At 37.5% G+C, this 18,020-nt stretch overlaps 3 protein-coding genes across 6 annotated transcripts; 2 read left to right on the top strand and 1 right to left on the bottom strand.

The window, feature by feature from the left end:
- The first annotated feature begins 502 nt into the window (after positions 1 to 502).
- On the top strand, positions 503 to 4,639 carry LOC132178748 (probable inactive receptor kinase At1g27190). Of its 4 annotated transcripts, none has more exons than XR_009439853.1 (2): positions 503 to 2,632; positions 4,399 to 4,639. XR_009439853.1 is itself a non-coding variant. In XM_059591273.1 (1 exon), exon 1 carries the CDS (start codon positions 692 to 694, stop codon positions 2,507 to 2,509), a length of 1,818 nt encoding a protein of 605 aa, XP_059447256.1. In that variant the 5' UTR covers positions 503 to 691; the 3' UTR covers positions 2,510 to 2,797. The 4 variants fall into 4 exon arrangements, 1 of the variants encoding a protein (XP_059447256.1); XR_009439854.1 differs by lacking the exon at positions 4,399 to 4,639 and adding an exon at positions 3,309 to 3,699; XR_009439852.1 differs by lacking the exon at positions 4,399 to 4,639 and adding an exon at positions 3,303 to 3,699.
- Positions 4,640 to 5,612: 973 nt separating this feature from the next.
- LOC132178933 (uncharacterized) lies at positions 5,613 to 8,432 on the top strand. Its single transcript, XM_059591519.1, has 4 exons — positions 5,613 to 5,777; positions 5,897 to 6,029; positions 7,097 to 7,405; positions 8,109 to 8,432. The coding sequence occupies exons 1-4, from the start codon at positions 5,707 to 5,709 to the stop codon at positions 8,220 to 8,222; spliced, it is 627 nt and encodes a 208-aa protein (XP_059447502.1). The 5' UTR covers positions 5,613 to 5,706; the 3' UTR covers positions 8,223 to 8,432.
- A 3,543-nt stretch (positions 8,433 to 11,975) lies between these two features.
- LOC132177704 (serine/threonine-protein phosphatase PP2A catalytic subunit) lies at positions 11,976 to 15,822 on the bottom strand. Its single transcript, XM_059590134.1, has 6 exons — positions 15,274 to 15,822; positions 13,950 to 14,064; positions 13,136 to 13,244; positions 12,983 to 13,060; positions 12,547 to 12,738; positions 11,976 to 12,454 (listed from the first exon to the last, which is right to left on the bottom strand). Exons 1-6 carry the CDS (start codon positions 15,524 to 15,526, stop codon positions 12,281 to 12,283), a joined length of 921 nt encoding a protein of 306 aa, XP_059446117.1. The 5' UTR covers positions 15,527 to 15,822; the 3' UTR covers positions 11,976 to 12,280.
- Between the last annotated feature and the right edge of the window lie 2,198 nt (positions 15,823 to 18,020).

Here is an 18,020-nt window from a genome sequence, read left to right as displayed (position 1 = left end):
TTAATGAATAAGCTTTACATTATCTCAGTACCCATCTCTTGATAAAAAATTGACCTCTCACACACAGACACACATATATATATATATATATATATATATTACATGTGAATGATAAGAAAAAAAAAATTTTAAAAAAAAGAAAAAAAAAAGGACTGAAATAGTAGACTGTCCATCTTGGATTAAAAAACTATTAATTATGGCAGCTCTGGTAAGCAAAGACTCTCCCCTGAGGCTGAATGGCTAGAAATACTTGATTAATCAAAGCTAATTTTAACTTTCAACGTTCCCCTTTTTCTGGGTAAATATAATAATAATAATAATAATAATAATAATGAATAATAAGGAACTAGAATGTGTTTGTCACAAAGACCTCCCAACTAGGTGCTTCCCCCCAGTCACTGCAAACGTCGCTCTCGGTCACTCTCTGAAGTTCTGAACAGTAAACGCCGTCGTTTATACATTTCTTAAAACCCAAACAAACAAAAAATAATTAAAAGTTTCCACTGGCGGTCAAAACTCAAAAAGCTGGGATTCTGTGTGTAAGCGTACTGAGCACAGTCACTGGCCGCCAATCCCCATATCCTCTCCTTTACCCTCCTTCTCCGCCTCCACCACTGGTTTGTAGCTCAAGGCTCTAACAAACACAGAGAAAAAGAAGAAGATCCAAACAGGGCCTTAGAAGTCTGGGGCCATGAAGATTCTGGTTCCTTTTCTAGCTTCAGTCTTGCTATTGAGCTACTTTTCGTGCAATTACGCAGAAGACGACGTGAAGTGCCTGGAGGGCGTCAAGCGCGCGCTCTCTGACCCGGCCAACAAGCTCAGCTCCTGGACATTCACCAACACGTCCGTCGCCTCAATCTGCAAGCTCGAGGGCGTGGCGTGCTGGAATGAGAAGGAGAACCGCCTTATTAGCCTCGAGCTTCGGTCGATGCAGCTCGCCGGCGAGCTTCCGGAGTCCCTCAAGTACTGTCAGAGCCTCCAGATGCTCGATCTCTCCGGAAACGCACTCGCCGGCCCCATCCCTCCTCAAATCTGCCTTTGGCTGCCCTATCTCGTAAACCTAGATCTTTCCGGCAATCGTCTCTCCGGCCCGATCCCTCCGGAGATCGCCGATTGTAAGTTCCTCAACACCTTGGACTTGAGTAGCAATCGCCTCTCCGGTTCGATCCCCTACGGTCTCGGCCGCTTAGATCGCTTGAAGCAGTTCTCCTTTGCCGACAACGACCTCTCGGGCTCTGTACCGTCAGATTTGGGGAAATTTAACGAATCGTACTTTGACGGGAACGGTGGGCTCTGCGGAAAGCCCCTCGGGTCCAAATGCGGAGGACTGAGCAGCAAAAGCCTCGCCATTATAGTCGCCGCCGGCGTAATCGGCGCCGCGGGGTCGCTGTTTTTAGGATTCTTGGTTTGGTGGTGGTTCTTCGTGAGGGCAAGTGGGGAAAAGCGACGCTACAGTGTTGGTGCTAAGGGAGATGGTAGCTGGGTCGAGCTACTCAGGTCACACAAGCTTCTCCAAGTCTCTTTGTTTCAGAAACCCATTGTCAAAGTCAGGTTGGCCGATTTGTTGGCCGCGACGAACAATTTCAACTCCGAGAACATCGTGATCTCGACAAGAACAGGGGTTTCGTATAAGGCGGTGTTGCCGGACGGGTCGGCCCTCGCGATCAAGCGGCTCAATAATTGCAAGCTTAGCGAGAAGCAATTCAGGTCGGAGATGAACAGGTTGGGGCAGCTAAGGCATCCCAATTTAGTGCCTTTGTTGGGTTTCTGTGTGGTGGAGGAAGAGAAGCTTTTGGTGTACAAGCACATGTTTAATGGGACCTTGTATTCCCAATTGCACGGCAGTGGCAATGTTAACAGCCAGTACGGTTTTCTGGACTGGCCGACGAGGCTAAGGATTGGGGTGGGTGCGGCCAGAGGGCTTGCTTGGCTTCACCATGTGTGTCAGCCGCCATATTTGCATCAAAACATTAGCTCCAATGTGGTTCTTCTCGATTATGATTTTGAAGCTCGGATAACGGATTTTGGATTGGCTCGGCTTGTGGGATCTCGTGATTCTGATGATAGCTCGTATGTGAATGGTGATTTGGGCGAGCTTGGTTATGTGGCTCCCGAGTACTCGAGCACAATGGTTGCGTCGTGGAAAGGTGATGTTTATGGTTTTGGGGTAGTGCTTTTGGAGTTGGTGACGGGGCAGAAGCCTCTTGAAGTCACCAATGCAGGGGAGGGATATAAGGGGAGTTTGGTGGATTGGGTCAGTCACTTGTTGATCGCTGGTGGGAGCAAGGACGCCATTGATAAGGCTCTGAGTGGAAAAGGTCACGATGATGAGATTGTGCAGCTCATGAGGGTTGCTTGTAACTGTGTGGCTTCTAGGCCCAAGGATAGGCCTTCTATGTACCAGGTTTATGAGTCATTGAAGAGCATGGCAGAAAGACATGGTTTCTCTGAACAGTATGATGAATTCTCGATGATCTTTCGCAAACAAGATCCTGACTATAAGGAGTAGCCTAGGTTGGGAAAAGTTCACAAGCACAAAAACAAAAAAGGGGCACTTGCATGCTCTGAGAATTGCAGCATTAGGGCATCTCTGGATTTTATGTCATAATCTGAAACGCATTTTCAGCAATTGGTATGGTTTCCACTTGAGCATGATTCCCTGTTGTAATGCCTCGTTTGTTGTTGGACATTTCTGTATCATACAAGAAGCATTATGCGCTGTTGCTTTTATTTGGGAAAAGTTTTGTTTTTGTTTTGGATAAAATGGCTTCTGAATGAATCATTGTGGTTTGTAACATGCTGTTCTGAACACTTTGTCAATTTAGGCTGAACATGTATGATGTCCAACGGGCAAGAGGGAATTTTTATTTGTCTAGTTTTATTGCCAAACATGATTTATCCTGTTAAGTTCAGCTTTCTGACCTAGTTTGATAGAATTATTTGTAAGAAATAATTCCCTGTTTGTTAACCAACAACCAATGTTGATTGTTAGAACGGGAAGTAAAATAGGCTCCCCTTGTTAAATTTTTTGTTTTTTATTCTCTTCTCAAAACAAAAATAGGAACAAACAACTTGAACACAAAAATCCTAAAAATACAAAAAACTTACCTTTATATTACATAAGAATTGCCTTTTCAAACCAAAAACCAAAAAAACACCCTTCAAAACACATTAACAAACAAAGCCAATTATGTTCTTTGAGCTAATGATATTGTTTATATGATATTAGCTAATGATATTGTTTATATGATATTTGCTCCCAAAAAAAAATAATAATAATCATATTTGTGTTGTCTGTGTAGGACCAGAATTCTGTTGTGGGTGTTGGAACTTGTAACTTTGCTTTGATTGTGAAGCTTGAAAGATTTGGTGGAAATTTTGGTTAACCAACATGCAGGGAAAGAGGGTGTTCAATCTATTTCGGTCAAAATTCAGTTGTGAAGCAAACGTAAAGGTGTTCTTAGATTTCCCAAAGATGCAAAAACCATTGGGCAACTTGGTCATAAATAACAATTACAATATAGAGGCTCCCTGAGGCTTTGACCCCATAGCCATAGGGGGTCCGACAAGTAATGTCTGATTTGCAATAAACTCTATTAAATTACAGGTTTCACTAAAAATAAAAAAGTTATGCCTAATGGGCAAGATATGGTAAGTGTGTATTTGTTACGAGGGATTTTGGAAGTACGGAAGAGGAAATAAAGAAAAAAGGGGGAGTGGATTAGAGTTTTTCACTATTTGGTATGAGAGAATAGGAAAGAAAGTTTTTTTTATTTTTTTGGTATTTGTATTTGGAGGGTTGTGTTTTTAGGTTGTTGGTTAACAAACAGGATCTGTTTTCCACCTAGGAAAATAGGAAGGATTTTGAATAAGACAAAAAACAATTGTGACACTAACAAATTACCCTTATTATTAATTTTAAGATCAATAAATAAGGATTTTTTTTTTTTTGTGAGAAATAAATAAGGATGTATTATGCAATAATAATTTAATATATATAATATATTTTTTTTCCTTCCCCCTGTTCTTTCTAGCTAGCGAACAAGGGAAGGAAAGGCACGTATGTTTTCAATTCATCCTTTCTTTTCTGTCTTTTTGGTCCTTTTCTCTCCTCCTATATAAGCATAACCATCCAATACCTCTCTGCCAAAAAGACAACAAAAAAAGAAAAAAGAAAAAAGAAAGTTGACATGACATGTAGAGCACGGCTATAATGGCATTTACTTAAAACATGCCACGAGCTCTGTGGGCTGCCTCGCCCACTGTGGCAGTGTGGGCATAATTGCGTAGAGCCTAGAGACATTGGTGGAAATTACAAGTCGTTTTGTACGTAGCATTGAATGAAACAATGATATATAGAAGCAGAATTCTCGTGATAACATTAACGTTTGTGTGCAGGAGAGCTTTAATTAAGTAACGGCCTGCATTATCTGGGATCCTTTTGGGGCCCATGAATGGACCCTTACTTAACCCATCTCTACCATGTGGGTCAGGTATGCAGATTGTACATTAGCCCCTCTGTTGACCTCATGTTCCTGACCCTACCATCCAGAAGCCAGAAGCCCCTCAGAGATTTTAATTTAATCAACGGCAAGTTTCTCTGCTAGGAGTAGGAAGGGAGATGGTCACTTTGCTTGTAGCTTAAATGTTGATGAAATTATGAAAGCCCTTTGTATGTGGGTTTGGTGGAGGGACCTCCAAATTCATTTTTAGCTTCTGTTTGCACTCTGCACGGTTAAATGCAACGCTCTTCTAGTGACAAAAATACGAAGAAAAAAAAAAAAAAAGTGTTAAGCTCATTGGTTATAGTATATTGTCTTGTTAAATTAGTCGTTTTTCATTTTGTATTTGAAAGCATCTTTAATTAGTTACAATTCTCTTTTTCATTCGAATTGAGAGTGAGAAAGACGTCTTTCTTGTAACTCTTTCCCCTCTTCAATTAACAATAATAAAAAAAAAAAAAAAAAAAAGTGTTAAGTTCATTGCCAACCGCCATTAACGGATGAAGGTTTTGCAATGGTTCGAGTTCGTATTATTTGTCCTCCATTTTGTACATGATCAATTGTACATGATCAATTGTACATTATTTGTCCTCTATGCTGCACTCTAAGCTCACTCACTCAATATTTGTCTGCCATTATTGGACATGATCCTTGATTACAAGGGTAGACCTACGCACAAGGCTTTGGTGGGACTCCAATGAAATTAAAATAAAGCCTCAAATAGCCATAGTATAATTGCTTCTTTTTTTTTTTATTAAAAAAATTAAGGCCTGGTAAAGAAATTAGTCAATACTCTTTAATTAGGCTTCAATTGTGGTAAAATACAATTACAAGATATTGAAACTTCAGAGAAAAAATCATGTCTTTTTCATTTCGGTGAAAATCGATTTTACTATATGAACCGCTCCTCTAAAATTATGGCTTTTACTACAATAATGTTATCATAAAACTAAGGGGTATTATGTCAATAACAGAAATTATCTGGTGTTAAATGAAAAGTCCATCCATAAAATTAAGAAGAAGCCGGGTAAAAAGTATATATATATAAAATAAAATAAAATAAAAAATAAAAAAAGGTCCAGAAATAGCAATTGCGGGGAGAATTTGGGAATTAAAGAAAAAAAAGGCAAGAAAGTCATCGAACTGAAAATCCAGAAAATCAGTGAAGCCCAGGAGAAGCAGAAGCCACAAAGAGGGCCAAGCAATGATTTCAAATTCACCACTGTTTCTCCTCTTCTTCCTTTCCATCGCTGTGCAAACCCTAGGGCTCCAAACGTAATTGCCTATACTCTCTTCCCTCTCTGCGTATATGTAGGTGTTGATATGTGTAAGTTAATCTGATCTAGTGCAATTGAAGTTCAATTTGTTTGTGTTTTTGGGTTTGATATTCGCAGAATTGGTGGAAGTGAGAAATGGATTGGTGGGCGCAGAGTTCTGCTGAGTTTCAAAGAAACCCCTCGGGGAAGTAACGCTACCTTTGAATGCTCTCCTTCCGGTCCCTGCGTTCCCTGCCTCTACTCCGAAAAGGTTTTTATTTTTATTATTCGCTCTCATTTTTTTTATTACAAAATTGAAGCTTCTTTCTCACAAATTGGATTTGTGTACAAATTGTAGTAACTATTGATTTAAGGTGTGCATATGTTAGGACTTGAACTACTTTAACTGATTTCTAGCTATAGATTCTATTATCGAATACACGTTGTTAATAATTCTGTTGGAATTCTGGTGTTATACAATGTGATCGTTGTGAATTTTGTCCAAGTCACGATTATTAAAGGAAAACTCAGTATTTATAGAACTTCTTGATGGTGCTGACCTTTTCGGAGTTGGGGTAACGATGTCTGCTGGTGTATTGGATATGAAATCTTTTGGCAAACTAGAAACAATTGAATGATATGGTGGGTTTCATTGAAATTAGGACTTCTTAAGTGATATAATGTGAAATGGCAAGCAAGAATGGAATGCGGTTGGATACCTATGAAAGTTGAACCAGTTTCTGCTACTTCAGTGTAAAAGAAATGGAGCTTTTAAACACCATATACTTGCCCGTAACAATCAATCGTTGACCCTCATCACCAAATTTAAGTAGGAGTCGAGTCATATAACAATTCTCAAGATGCATATATACATTTCTTCCCCACCCAAAAGGAGTCCCTGTGAATCTTCTATAACCTTACTTCCACTTGCCCTAGGACATGGAGTAGAGACATTACAATAGGCACCCATGTGTGCTTGAGTTCTTTGGATTCCTGACTTTATCTTATTTCCTACACCTCTAATACTACTTCTGAACTGACTTTTCCTTCTAAGATGCAACTAAACAATGTGTTAATGAGGAAACTGGTAGCCGGTGCATGAAATTCAATATTAGCTAAGCCCCATTACTTCTTCGTCAGCTGCCTTTCCTACTTGGAGCAACCATGTACTGATTCTCATTTTGTACAGTATTAGCTATCCACAACCTAGGTATATTGAAAATAAACTGCTCCTCATAATTTCCAGTGTGAATAATCATATAATTCGTTGTATACGCACTGCTTCACTTTTCTCGCATCTCATATTTACTGTCTGCATGTCACTTAACTATCATGTAGAACGATGAAAAGTATCGATGCAGCGAGACTGGCTATCGTATTCCTTTGAAATGCATAGAAATTAAAGATAATTTGAAGGACGCAAATGGGAAAAGTTCTCATAACCGTCGATCTACTCTGGAAATCTCTGACAACAGTGCAAAACTACACATGGTATCGCATGATGCCAAAGAACTCACCACTTCAATGAGACATAGAAGTTTACTGGGTGATCCATCAACGTCAGAGAATGGACAGCAAGCTTATATTACTTATAGAAGCTGTATTCCTGCAGTTAATGAAGAGAAGTTGTCAGTGCTTGGGTTTGAGGTATGTGTGTTATCCTTTGGTACCCCTCTTTTATTGTAGCACCTCATTAGTTCATAGGCTTGATTAATTTGGCATAAATAACATCATATGGTGATCACAGTGTTATTCTTTAACTTGGAACTATAGGTAGACAAGTTAAAGGGTATTGTCCTATTTACATGTGATCAGTCAAATCTTCTGCGCTATGGGTCTATTTTTGTTGTGGCCTGCTAGTCTCAATGCTTTGGTTTCAAGCAGAATGTGCACTTATAATCCATATGGGGACAGTTGAACACCTGTAATATATTGCTTCACAAGAAGGGTTTTTTACATTCAAGCCATAGTCTTTTGTTTTAGGCGGTTGATTGCTATTATGCTTCTTCATTTTAAACTTATGCGTATTACAATGTCGAGCTTCTGTATTATGGCTCATGTTTTTACTTTTTTCTTTTTGCTGATTGTTGTGATCCATTAAGTTAGTTAACCAAAGAGTATTGAGTATCAAAAGGCAAACATATCAAAACATGAAAGTTCTTGTGAGAAGACGTGTAAGAAGGCCCATTCTTTCTGTGTCTGGGGACATGAACTTATATAAAGACAGAAAAACATCAAATCAAGATATCTGGAGATCATCATAACTGACCTTTCTAAATAGTGAACTTTGTGGATGACAACATGATTACATGCCTGTGTTGATGCACATTTTCTATACCACTCTGGACAGGGGATCGTGTTGTGTTTGTTGCTCATTAGCGGTTCAATTGTATACTTCAAAAGAAAGCAGGCCATAGCCATGACAGCTTTTGGAGGGAGGATCCAGACCAACTCCAGATTTTAATTCAGAAACCCCGTGGTATAAGACTTCATTTGAAGCCAATTCTTAATGGTCACCGAGTAATGTTACACTAGTGATTTTAGAAAGAATCAAGCCAAGTGTTCATTGTTTGCTGCCCACAGTTTGTTTCTGTTTCCTTGAGCAAAATGATGTTTTTTGTATTTCTTCTGTAATATATCGAGTCATAATGAGAGGGTGATTTAGTTCTCTTTTTTTTTTTTTTATAAGTCATACATGTTCTAACAGTCTTTACTTTGCAATTAGAAGGCAAAATTTTCAATCCTGATATGATATGCTAGGCAGAAAGGAGTACGTTCATTTATCACTTACTCGTGTTTATAGCCTCCAAGTGCATAGATGCCAACCAATGGTTTTGTAGCTTGACGATATTTCTCTTACCTTTCGAGGAGGTCTGGAATATAAAATTTGTTGGAATTTATACGTTTATATATATATATATATATATATATATTGGTTTAAAGAAAAAAGTGCGTAGATAATGTATCACTACATATAACAATCTGGTTAATCCTTAGCATGTTTAGTATCCGAATTGAAGATCAGATCAATGAAGTCGTGGGCCCCAAGTGTAAAACAATTTTGGAGAGTTGGTTCACATACTTTCTTTGTTGCATTTGATGTTGTGTTGGAATTATATTTTCCTCCGGGTAATGTTTTGTTTGGTTATTGAGATTCGGTGCGGTTCAATACTGCAACAGTACAATAATTCTTAGTCGGACTCATTTTAATAAAAGGATGCGATCGTGACAATACATAAGAAAGCAGAAAGCGAAAGAAATGGTGGTTTATAATGTAAGGGATGTCTACTAAGGTAATCGTGACAACACATAAGAAAGAGAAAGAAATGATTGTTTACAATGCAAACAATGACTATTAGAGTTGATGAACCTCTTTGGCCACAGAAATTATATGGCCGCTTAACAGTGTTACCATTTGAGCCTTTCAATTTAAATAAAAAATATTACACCATATTTCAATCTATATTTGGTGAAAGGATTTTAAGTTGGAAGTTGTAAACCATTATTGTTGTTGTTTTTTTTCTTTTTTTTTTCGTGTAAAACACTTTTATTTAAGAGAGATCAAAATGCACCATCGACGTCCCCTTCTCTTTTGTTTGTAGTTGCTCAAATGAATAAAAATAATAAATAATTGCACTATCGACGTCATTCACATGTGCATGCGAGAATCAATGTAATATTATATAGAGGTAAATGCAAAATTGGTTTATGGTTGGTTTAATTTACAAATCACTTCCTTTCTGTAGTTTAAAAAATAATTTATAGGTCCTTAGGGTAGGCCAAAATAACATTTTACTCTCTAAACTTATTTTCCGTTAAATGACTTAATGGAAACCGTTACATTGCCACATCACACCCAATAAAAATAAGACACGTGTTCTTTTTTATTTATGCTTTTAAAAAATGACAAATAAGCTTGTCCATGTCATTTTGAGGCTCCAACACACTCCACGTCAAATTAAATAAACATAATCCCTCTAGATCCTCTGTGCCACCGTCGTCTTCATCTTCCCCAACGATTTTTGCCGTCGTCTTCATCTTCCGATGGGTGTGATCTTCGATATGTGAGTTACTCTGAAATTTTTGAGCATTTGCGTTTTTGGATTAGTGCATTTTTTGGCAGTCTTTGTATGAAAATTTAGATTTGTTTTTGGGCATTGAAGCATCTTCAAAAATTGTTTCCGAGTATCATAAACAATCTATTCCTCTCTCTGTGTGTCTTGTTTTTTTGGGGAAGATGAAGACAACGGCGGCAAGAATCGGTGGGAAAGATGAAGACAACGGTATGAAGATGAAGATGAATACAACGGCAAGAATCGTTGGGAAAGATGAAGACGACGGCAAGAATCATAGGGGAAGATGAAGACAACTGTGGCACAGGAGATATAGAGGGATTATGTTTATTTAATTTGACATAGAGTGTGTGTTAGAGCCTCAAAATGTAGTGAAAAAACTTATTTGTCATTTTTTAAAAGTATAAATAAAAAAGAACACATATCTTATTTTTATTGGGTATGATGTGACAATGTAACAGTTTCCGTTAAGTCATGAGTTTAAGGAGTAAAATGTTATTTTGGCCTACCCTAAGGACCTATAAATTATTTTTTAAACCACAAAGAGTAATTTGTAAATTAGGCTAATTACATGGACCAATTTTACATTTAACCCTATGGATTTGGCTTCTATGCGGTAGTGAAAACTACCGCATAGATGCTATAGTTCAAAACGGTACAGTTTTGAACTATAACAGTTTTGGATAGTGCGCCTGCAATAAAAACAGTACTACAACATTAATTAAAAATTGAGCTCTTTTCCACGCCGGGAATCACGCCATTACAGTGCAAACGGTAATGTCTTGTGTTATTTTTTTTCGTCCAAAGGCTCTAAAACTGCTCCCAGGTCTTGTGTTTTTTGTTTTTTTAATATGCATATTCAAGGTGAATACAAGCAAAAGAATGGCATCGAGTTTACATTGCTCAGACTCTCTATTTCCAGCTACCCAGCAAAATTACGATGATTTTACGTTTGATGTCATTACAACTGTTTCTCTACAACAAAAATTATGATGATTTTATGTTTAGAGTTAAGTGTGTATAGTTTGTGCCATAAAAAACATTGATAAAATGCAATTGCATTTTTTTCTGTTAAAGTCAAAAACAGAGAGCAAAGTTTTATTGAGGCAAGTAGTAGTTGCCTCCTAGAGATCGAGTGAAAATAACAGAGCAAAGTTCCAGAGGAAGAAACCTGCAAAAAAAAAACAAAAAAAAAAAGGCCGACTCTGAAAATTCCTAAAAAAAACTAACAGAGACCAAAGTGGCAAAGTTCCAGTGAAAATATCAAACTTTTTGCACACATAAGAGGATTCTAAAAGTTCTTAAAAAAAATTAAAAAATGAAAAAAGAAGGAGGATTCTAAAACATGGTTTGCCTCTTGTGAGGACTACTGGTAAGCTTAAACATGGTTTTCCGTTTGTAACGGCGTGATTCCAAGCGTGCAAAAGAGTTATTAATGCTGTAGTGCCGTTTTTATTGCAGGCGCACTACTCAAAACTGTTGCAGTTCAAAACTGTACCGTTTTGAACTACAGCATCTATGCGGTAGTTTTCACTACTGCATAGAAGCCAAATCCTAACCCTATTATATATCTGGCCTCAATCTCGGAGCGGAACTTCTTTGCAAAATCCGACTTAAATTAATCCGCTTTGCTTTTGAAACCTATCCATCCCACTCCTGCCCCTTCTTTTTTCTCGCCTTTCCCTGTGCTTATCCCTCTTATCAACCAAGTCCAAAGATCAATTACTGGAAAATTGTAGCCTCAAAGTCTGAAATCTTGAAAAAGCCTGCTTTATAGACAAAATCATGCAGGCAGTGCTTTATGTCTCTCTTTTATTTTTGGGTCACCCTGAAAGAGAACTGGCCTACTGTCACATCTAAGTATCCAATGATATTAGGTGTGCACTCTTACGTAAAGTTTTTTTTTTAATAAAAAAACTAAGGAGAAAGAAACTGGAGTCTTTTAAGTAAATTGCCCGAGCTAATTTTGGGTGTAAAACATTTTGAACAAATGCCGAAGAACGCCAAGGAAAAGAAGAAGAAAAAAAGAAGCCAAAGAACGCTCTGCCTATTACATACACGTTCTAATTCTTGCAAAATTGTTTACCAATTAAAGCAGTCTAATCGCCACATTGGGAACACTCTGAAACGGAGAGCAAGGAAAATGACAACAGTTTCAAAAATCTGCTCTCTAACTTAATTTTGCAAAATTACAGAACAAATATACCATGTTATTGCCGCTTCCTCCTTCCCGAAAATATACAAGAAAACAGGCCATTGGTGGCTTCTGTCAGTTCTCCTATGAGTTTCTTGAGGAAATCAATAAAGCAGCAGCAGCACAAACTCCAAACAAAAGAATCATGTTGATGATAACCCTCAACTTAAACAACAGAACTCCTCTTTTTTAAAGACACATCTACAATAGCACAGCAGAAAACAGGGATTACAAGCAGCAGGCAGATATATGAAATTACAAAAAATAATCGGGCGTCTTGCGTGTGGTGTCGGGCTCAATTTGTCGAGGGGCTGGATCAAACTGCAGAAAGTTCTGGTCCATATTCTCCCCAATTTCCAGTATTGCAGCCATATTCCCACAACGGTAACAATAGTTTGGAGCACTAAATACTGTCACCACGTTCTTTTCCTATAAAATAAGTTGAAATATAAGTTAACAAATATGCAGCCAGAAAAAATAAATAAATAAATTTCCAACTCATTGCAATGGGGTTCACTCACCTGACACCAGTTGTACCCTTCCATGACAAGCTGGTGGGCTCTTGAAATCAGTGTCAGCCCATTGGTATGGTTGAACTGAGCAGCTATATCCTGCCCAAATGTATATCCAGCACCACGTGGAGATATTCCCCACCCACAGCGGTCGTCTGGATCAGACCATAAGAGATCACACATTGGTCCTTCATGCGGAACCTGTTCATACACAACAAATGATGCAATAATTGTCATGCAAGCATATATCATTTACATGGAGAAGAAATAGGGAGAAGAAGGCAACTGGACGCCATTTTGACATACATAAGTCGGTAAAAAGATCAGCACCCAGACAATAGTAATGCCTGATCTTAAAAATTTTGCTAAAAAATATAAATATACTCCAATGCAAACGATAGCCATGTGTAATATGAAAATGTGAGATGCGCGATAATACACGTACCTCCTGTATACGGTCCAAGGCTCGAATATTGTCCAACGTATCCAAAGATGGCGAAAGACCTCCATGCAAACAGAAGATCTACAACAATAGTAGGAGTCAGAAGCTGTCATGAAATTAATCAACTAAACTATCGGCAACATATCAAACTCAAACCTGACTCTCAATAAGAGCTGTGAGGGGTAGATAATCAAATAAATCAGTGAAGTACTTCCACACATTGGCATTTCCATATTTTCTCAAGCATTCGTCATAAAAACCATACCTGAAAAAGAGGGAAAAAAATAAATGAATAAAAATAAAGCAGAATTCTGCCAAATTAAGTGCAGTATTGTTTGTGTAAGAGGGGGAGAGCTCATGGTGACATCGAATAATTCTCTCTCAATTATTTCACTCAACAAAGTCTTACTGCAGCTAATGCAGGTTTGGTACTTAAACAATCATCTTTATCTAGAACAATAGCTTGTCAAGCAATAAGCCATCATACACCAACTAAGCACTTGTAATTTTTTTACTCTAATCTTATTTCAATTATCCATGCCGCACCATTGAGCTTAGCTATATCACTATTTATTGACTTCAGTTTCTCTTGCACAAGGCAAACAATATCAAACAATTCTCTTCTGTACACAGGATTACCTCCAGCAATATCAAAATGGGCTAATTTCTTAAACTATACATTTCTAACCATACACTGAATAGAAGAGAATAATAAATAATCACCACGTCAAAAGAACAAACCCAAGCCATGCACACACACCCTTTTTTTTTTGTGGGGATTATACAGATAATTTAAGCATAAATGGATTAAAAGATACATTTGTCATCCCAAACCTCAAACATTTAGCAACAGTTGCACATGGCTGGTGTCCATTAGCAAGATATAAACACAAATTTCTGTGCTTTGACCAGTATACAACTTGATATATCTAATCATCAAATACAGACAGGAAACAAGAAAATGTCTTACACTTGAGTTATTTGCCTGCTCTCATGATTCCCCCTAAGAATTGTGATCCTATCTCTATAACGAACTTTCAGAGCCACCAAAAGTGTGACAGTCTCCACTGAGTAGTACCCACGATCTGCATAGATGCAACCAATAGAGTAAGAAAGGCTAGTACATCCCATAAAAGGAAAACATAAAACAGGTATAGCAAACCTGCAACTCACATCACACAGGGTTTACTAACAATGACCACAATAGCCTCCTTGTTATACGATGAAAAAGAACCATAGGGAGAATTAAGATAGCAACAATCTGGAAAGATGAAAAGAGGGGCCTGAATATACATACACAAAAAAGTATGACATGAATAACACAATCCAACCTATTCACTCAACAGTAATATTGCCCTCTTCAACCTTTCCCATGACCTTGCAACACCTCCAACTGAAACAAATCACTTATTCATTCGAATATACAATATTTGTTAGACATCACATGGACATCAAAATTGAACACCTTGCACATAGACAACCACTCCAATTCTTCTTGAATACCCACAATTATTGTAAAAAACAAGAATGGCTTTGCAGCTGTACAGAAAATTTTTCTTCAAGAAACACATTCATTTTTGCATGATACTCTAGAAGCAAAATTAAAACTTGATCCTCAGAATCTAGCAACTATCAACCAAAAATAAATTGAATTCACCCCCTCATTCCCTAGATAATAAAACTGTAGATGTCTTAGCATCTTTGAGTCTAGCCCTATCGCTCATTTTTAGCATGTGGAAAATCATCCCCATGTAATCCAATTTATAGGCTTAGTCTTTACAGTATCTTATACAGCATAATCAGAATTTACAAGGATCTCACATACAGCACAAAACAAGCTGAAACAATTTACCATAAACCGTTTATTAGCACCAAATGGAGACCAGAGAGCCTTGAGCGCCAACCAAACTGTAGTAGTATCTTGCATACAACTTTTCATTTAATCAAGATTTAAAACAAATAAAAATTGTACTGATGATTGAAAAGGATGGAAAGTTATTTTTCTTTTTCAGTTGATGGATGAAAAATTGTACTGATTGAAAAAAGATTGCAAAGAAAAAAGAAAAACATATAAACTCGGCCTCCATGTATCAAAGAAGTACTTAACAACAGCCACCATATTATTTATATTCGGCATCTAAGTATCTAACCAATACAAATTCAACCACAAACAGTGTTAAGGCATTTATTCTTCAGCAAATCATTACGAAACCGGCACGAAAAAACTCCCAAAATGAACACATCAAAGCATAACTCAATAAAATAACAAAAACAAAATTATGGCACACACTCACCTACATAATCGCCCATAAAGAGATAATTTGTATCGGGCGCATTCCCTCCTATCCGAAACAGCTCGATGAGATCGTAGAACTGGCCGTGGATATCACCGCACACCGTCACCGGGCACTTCACCGGCTGCACGTTCCACTCCTCCACTAGAATCGCCCTCGCCTGATCGCACAGCGTCTTCACCTCCGCCTCCGGTAACGGCTTGCACTCCATCAGATGCTCGATCTGACGGTCCAGATCCGAATGTGACGGCATCGTTTTAGTCTCTCTTTATCTCCCTCTTCCCGCTCAGATCCACGCCGCCAAGATCGCCGATTTCACTGATCGAAAGCCGCGTACAAAAACTCGGCTCGACCGATCTCCAAGATTTCCGATTTACTCGAAACGGATCTGTGAAATGGTAGGGTTAGGGTTTCGGATCGAAACGCGGAGACGGAGAACGAAACGAATCGTTTGGACGATCGCTTTGGGTACGACCTTTCGAGCATGCCTCGCTCTCTTAGCGCTCGCTCTCTCTATTTCTCTCTTTTAGAAAAAAAAAAATGGAAAAATAAATTCAAAACCGTATTTATGTGAATGAGAAAAAGAAGAGGGAAATGGAGGAAAGCAAAGGAAATAGGCTGCGAAATGCGACGAAATGAGACTCAAATGCAAATGAAATGCGGGTTTGCGATGTTTCTTGAAATGTGATTTGTTTAAAGCATTTAATCATTTAGATTTATTTCGTCAAACATTGTAAGGAGCGAAGGTTTTCTCTCTCCGGTGGCTCCGCCGAGTCAAAATCATAAAAAAAATAAATAAATAAATAAAAGAGCGACACGTGTCACACCAGCTCCTCCTTTTGGACGGTTCATATCCACTCACTCCGCGCAGATTAGCATTCCAGAACAGTTTAGGAGGGTTGGGTGAGTCAATGGACGAAAGCTCATGAACTTATTCCGTATTTTATTTTAATTATCTCTTGTGCAATTAATTAATTTTTTTTTCTAATTTTTTATTCTAATCTTTTATTAGGTATTGTATGAGTTTTTGCTGAATATTTCACGAATATGTAGTCGCTCGTACAATAAAAAAAGAGAAAGTTGTTAGATAAGGTTTCCTTTTGTTGCAAATCATAATAGTTTTAGTTGAAATTATATTTATTAGGATTGGAATATATGTTGCATGTTGACTTCTTGTGTCTGGTTTCAATTAAAATTGAACCTATTAAAATTAAAATACGTACAAGGGCAAAATTAGGATCTCATTTAATTTGAATTTAGTTATTCAGTTTCTAATTTAAATAATAAAGTCTTTAGAATTTACCCAAGTTTTAAATATGTTCATGTGTCACTTTATTGTCAAAATTAACCATTTACCATATGTCACGTGTGTCTCATTTGACACATCAACGTCTATATTAGTTAGCACCCAATGTTAATAGGAAAATGCTAGAATGCAATAACTTCCCCACATATTGCCCATCAAAAGCTGATGTGCCAAGCATCTCTTAATATTATTTTATTATATTTTGTTTTATTTTTAAATCAAAATTAAAACAATAAAAAAAATTTAAAAAAATGTAAGGGTGGCTGGTCTCCCTTTATGGGGTCTCTCGCCGTGCCCCTAGGCAAGGGCCAAGAATATATATATATATATTTTTGATTTAGCCCTAGAATCACTCCCAAGGACTATAAGTGTGGCTTCGGCCACCCCCAATGGGTTGTTAAGGGTGGCCATGAACCCATTTTAAGAATAATGCCCTTGGGGGTGGCCGATCCACCCCCAATGGGCGGTTGGTGGTGGCCGAAGCCGGTTCGGCCACTTCCAAGGGCTAAATCATTAAAAAAAAAAATTACTTTTTTTGGCCCTTAGGGTGGCCGGACCACCCCCAAGGGCCTTCAGCCACCCCTGCATTTTTTTTCTTTAATTTATTGTTTTAATTTTAATTTAAAAATAAAACAAAATTTAATAATAAAATATTAAGAGGAGCCTGCCATATTAGCTTTTAATAGGCAATATGTGAGAAAGTTATTGTATTCTAGCATTTCCCATCTCAATATCACTTCAACAAGTGCCAAGTCATCAAAAAAAAAAAAAAATCAAAAGACCCAACTAAGAGATTTACTGATTTAGACTGTGGGTGATCTAAACTCTTATCTCAAACTAGTAATGCTATAAACTTTTTATTTTTTATTTTTATAAAGTTTATATGAACTTTTAAAATTATCATTATATTGTAAATTAATCACTATTAAATTTTGATTCAATTATAATTTTAAAACCTATATCAACTTCAAATAAAAAAATTTGATAGCATTAGAAAGAAAAAAAAAAAATCTATCCCAAATTAGACCCAAACCTAACTCTTTCTATTTGGATAAGCGTGGAGCTAAAATGTCTACATTCTTTAGTAATAATACAATCTTCATTGACAAAAAACCAAAAAGGAAAAGGACAAAAAAAAAAAAAAAAAAAAAACAAAGGTCCTACAACATCCTAGTAAAGTAGCGCTGTCCCAAGGAGAGACGAGGTTGAAAGGTTCGAAATTGGCCAAAAAAGAGAGAGAGAGAAAAGGAAACGCATGAAATATACAAGTAATTAGCTTGGGCTTGATTTTGGTGGCAAAGTGAGGCCTTAAAGGAAGTCCAACACTTTCCAAGTTTGCCCATCTGTTGGGCTGGGCTCCAATTGAAACATTCGTGAGTTTTATCTTTATTGATGATGCCTATGGCTATGGAGTATGGACCATGATTTCTGTTTGGCTGTC

Source organism: Corylus avellana, chromosome ca4, assembly GCF_901000735.1.
Source record: "Corylus avellana chromosome ca4, CavTom2PMs-1.0".
Lineage (NCBI taxonomy): Eukaryota > Viridiplantae > Streptophyta > Magnoliopsida > Fagales > Betulaceae > Corylus > Corylus avellana.
Note: the sequence above shows the minus strand (reverse complement) of the source record. Positions and strands in the feature narration are given on the sequence as shown.

Excerpts from the sequence above, each read along its gene's own strand:
- LOC132178933 (XM_059591519.1), top strand. The coding sequence starts at position 5,707 with ATGATTTCAAATTCACCACTGTTTCTCCTCTTCTTCCTTTCCATCGCT. Across the intron at positions 5,778-5,896 it reads CAAACCCTAGGGCTCCAAAC|AATTGGTGGAAGTGAGAAAT; the intron begins GTAATTGCCTAT and ends TGATATTCGCAG. Across the intron at positions 7,406-8,108 it reads TGTCAGTGCTTGGGTTTGAG|GGGATCGTGTTGTGTTTGTT; the intron begins GTATGTGTGTTA and ends CACTCTGGACAG.
- LOC132178748 (XM_059591273.1), top strand. The coding sequence starts at position 692 with ATGAAGATTCTGGTTCCTTTTCTAGCTTCAGTCTTGCTATTGAGCTAC.
- LOC132177704 (XM_059590134.1), bottom strand. The coding sequence starts at position 15,526 with ATGCCGTCACATTCGGATCTGGACCGTCAGATCGAGCATCTGATGGAG. Across the intron at positions 13,245-13,949 it reads AGCAGGCAAATAACTCAAGT|GTATGGTTTTTATGACGAAT; the intron begins GTAAGACATTTT and ends CCTCTTTTTCAG. Across the intron at positions 12,739-12,982 it reads CCTTGGACCGTATACAGGAG|GTTCCGCATGAAGGACCAAT; the intron begins GTACGTGTATTA and ends GTGTATGAACAG.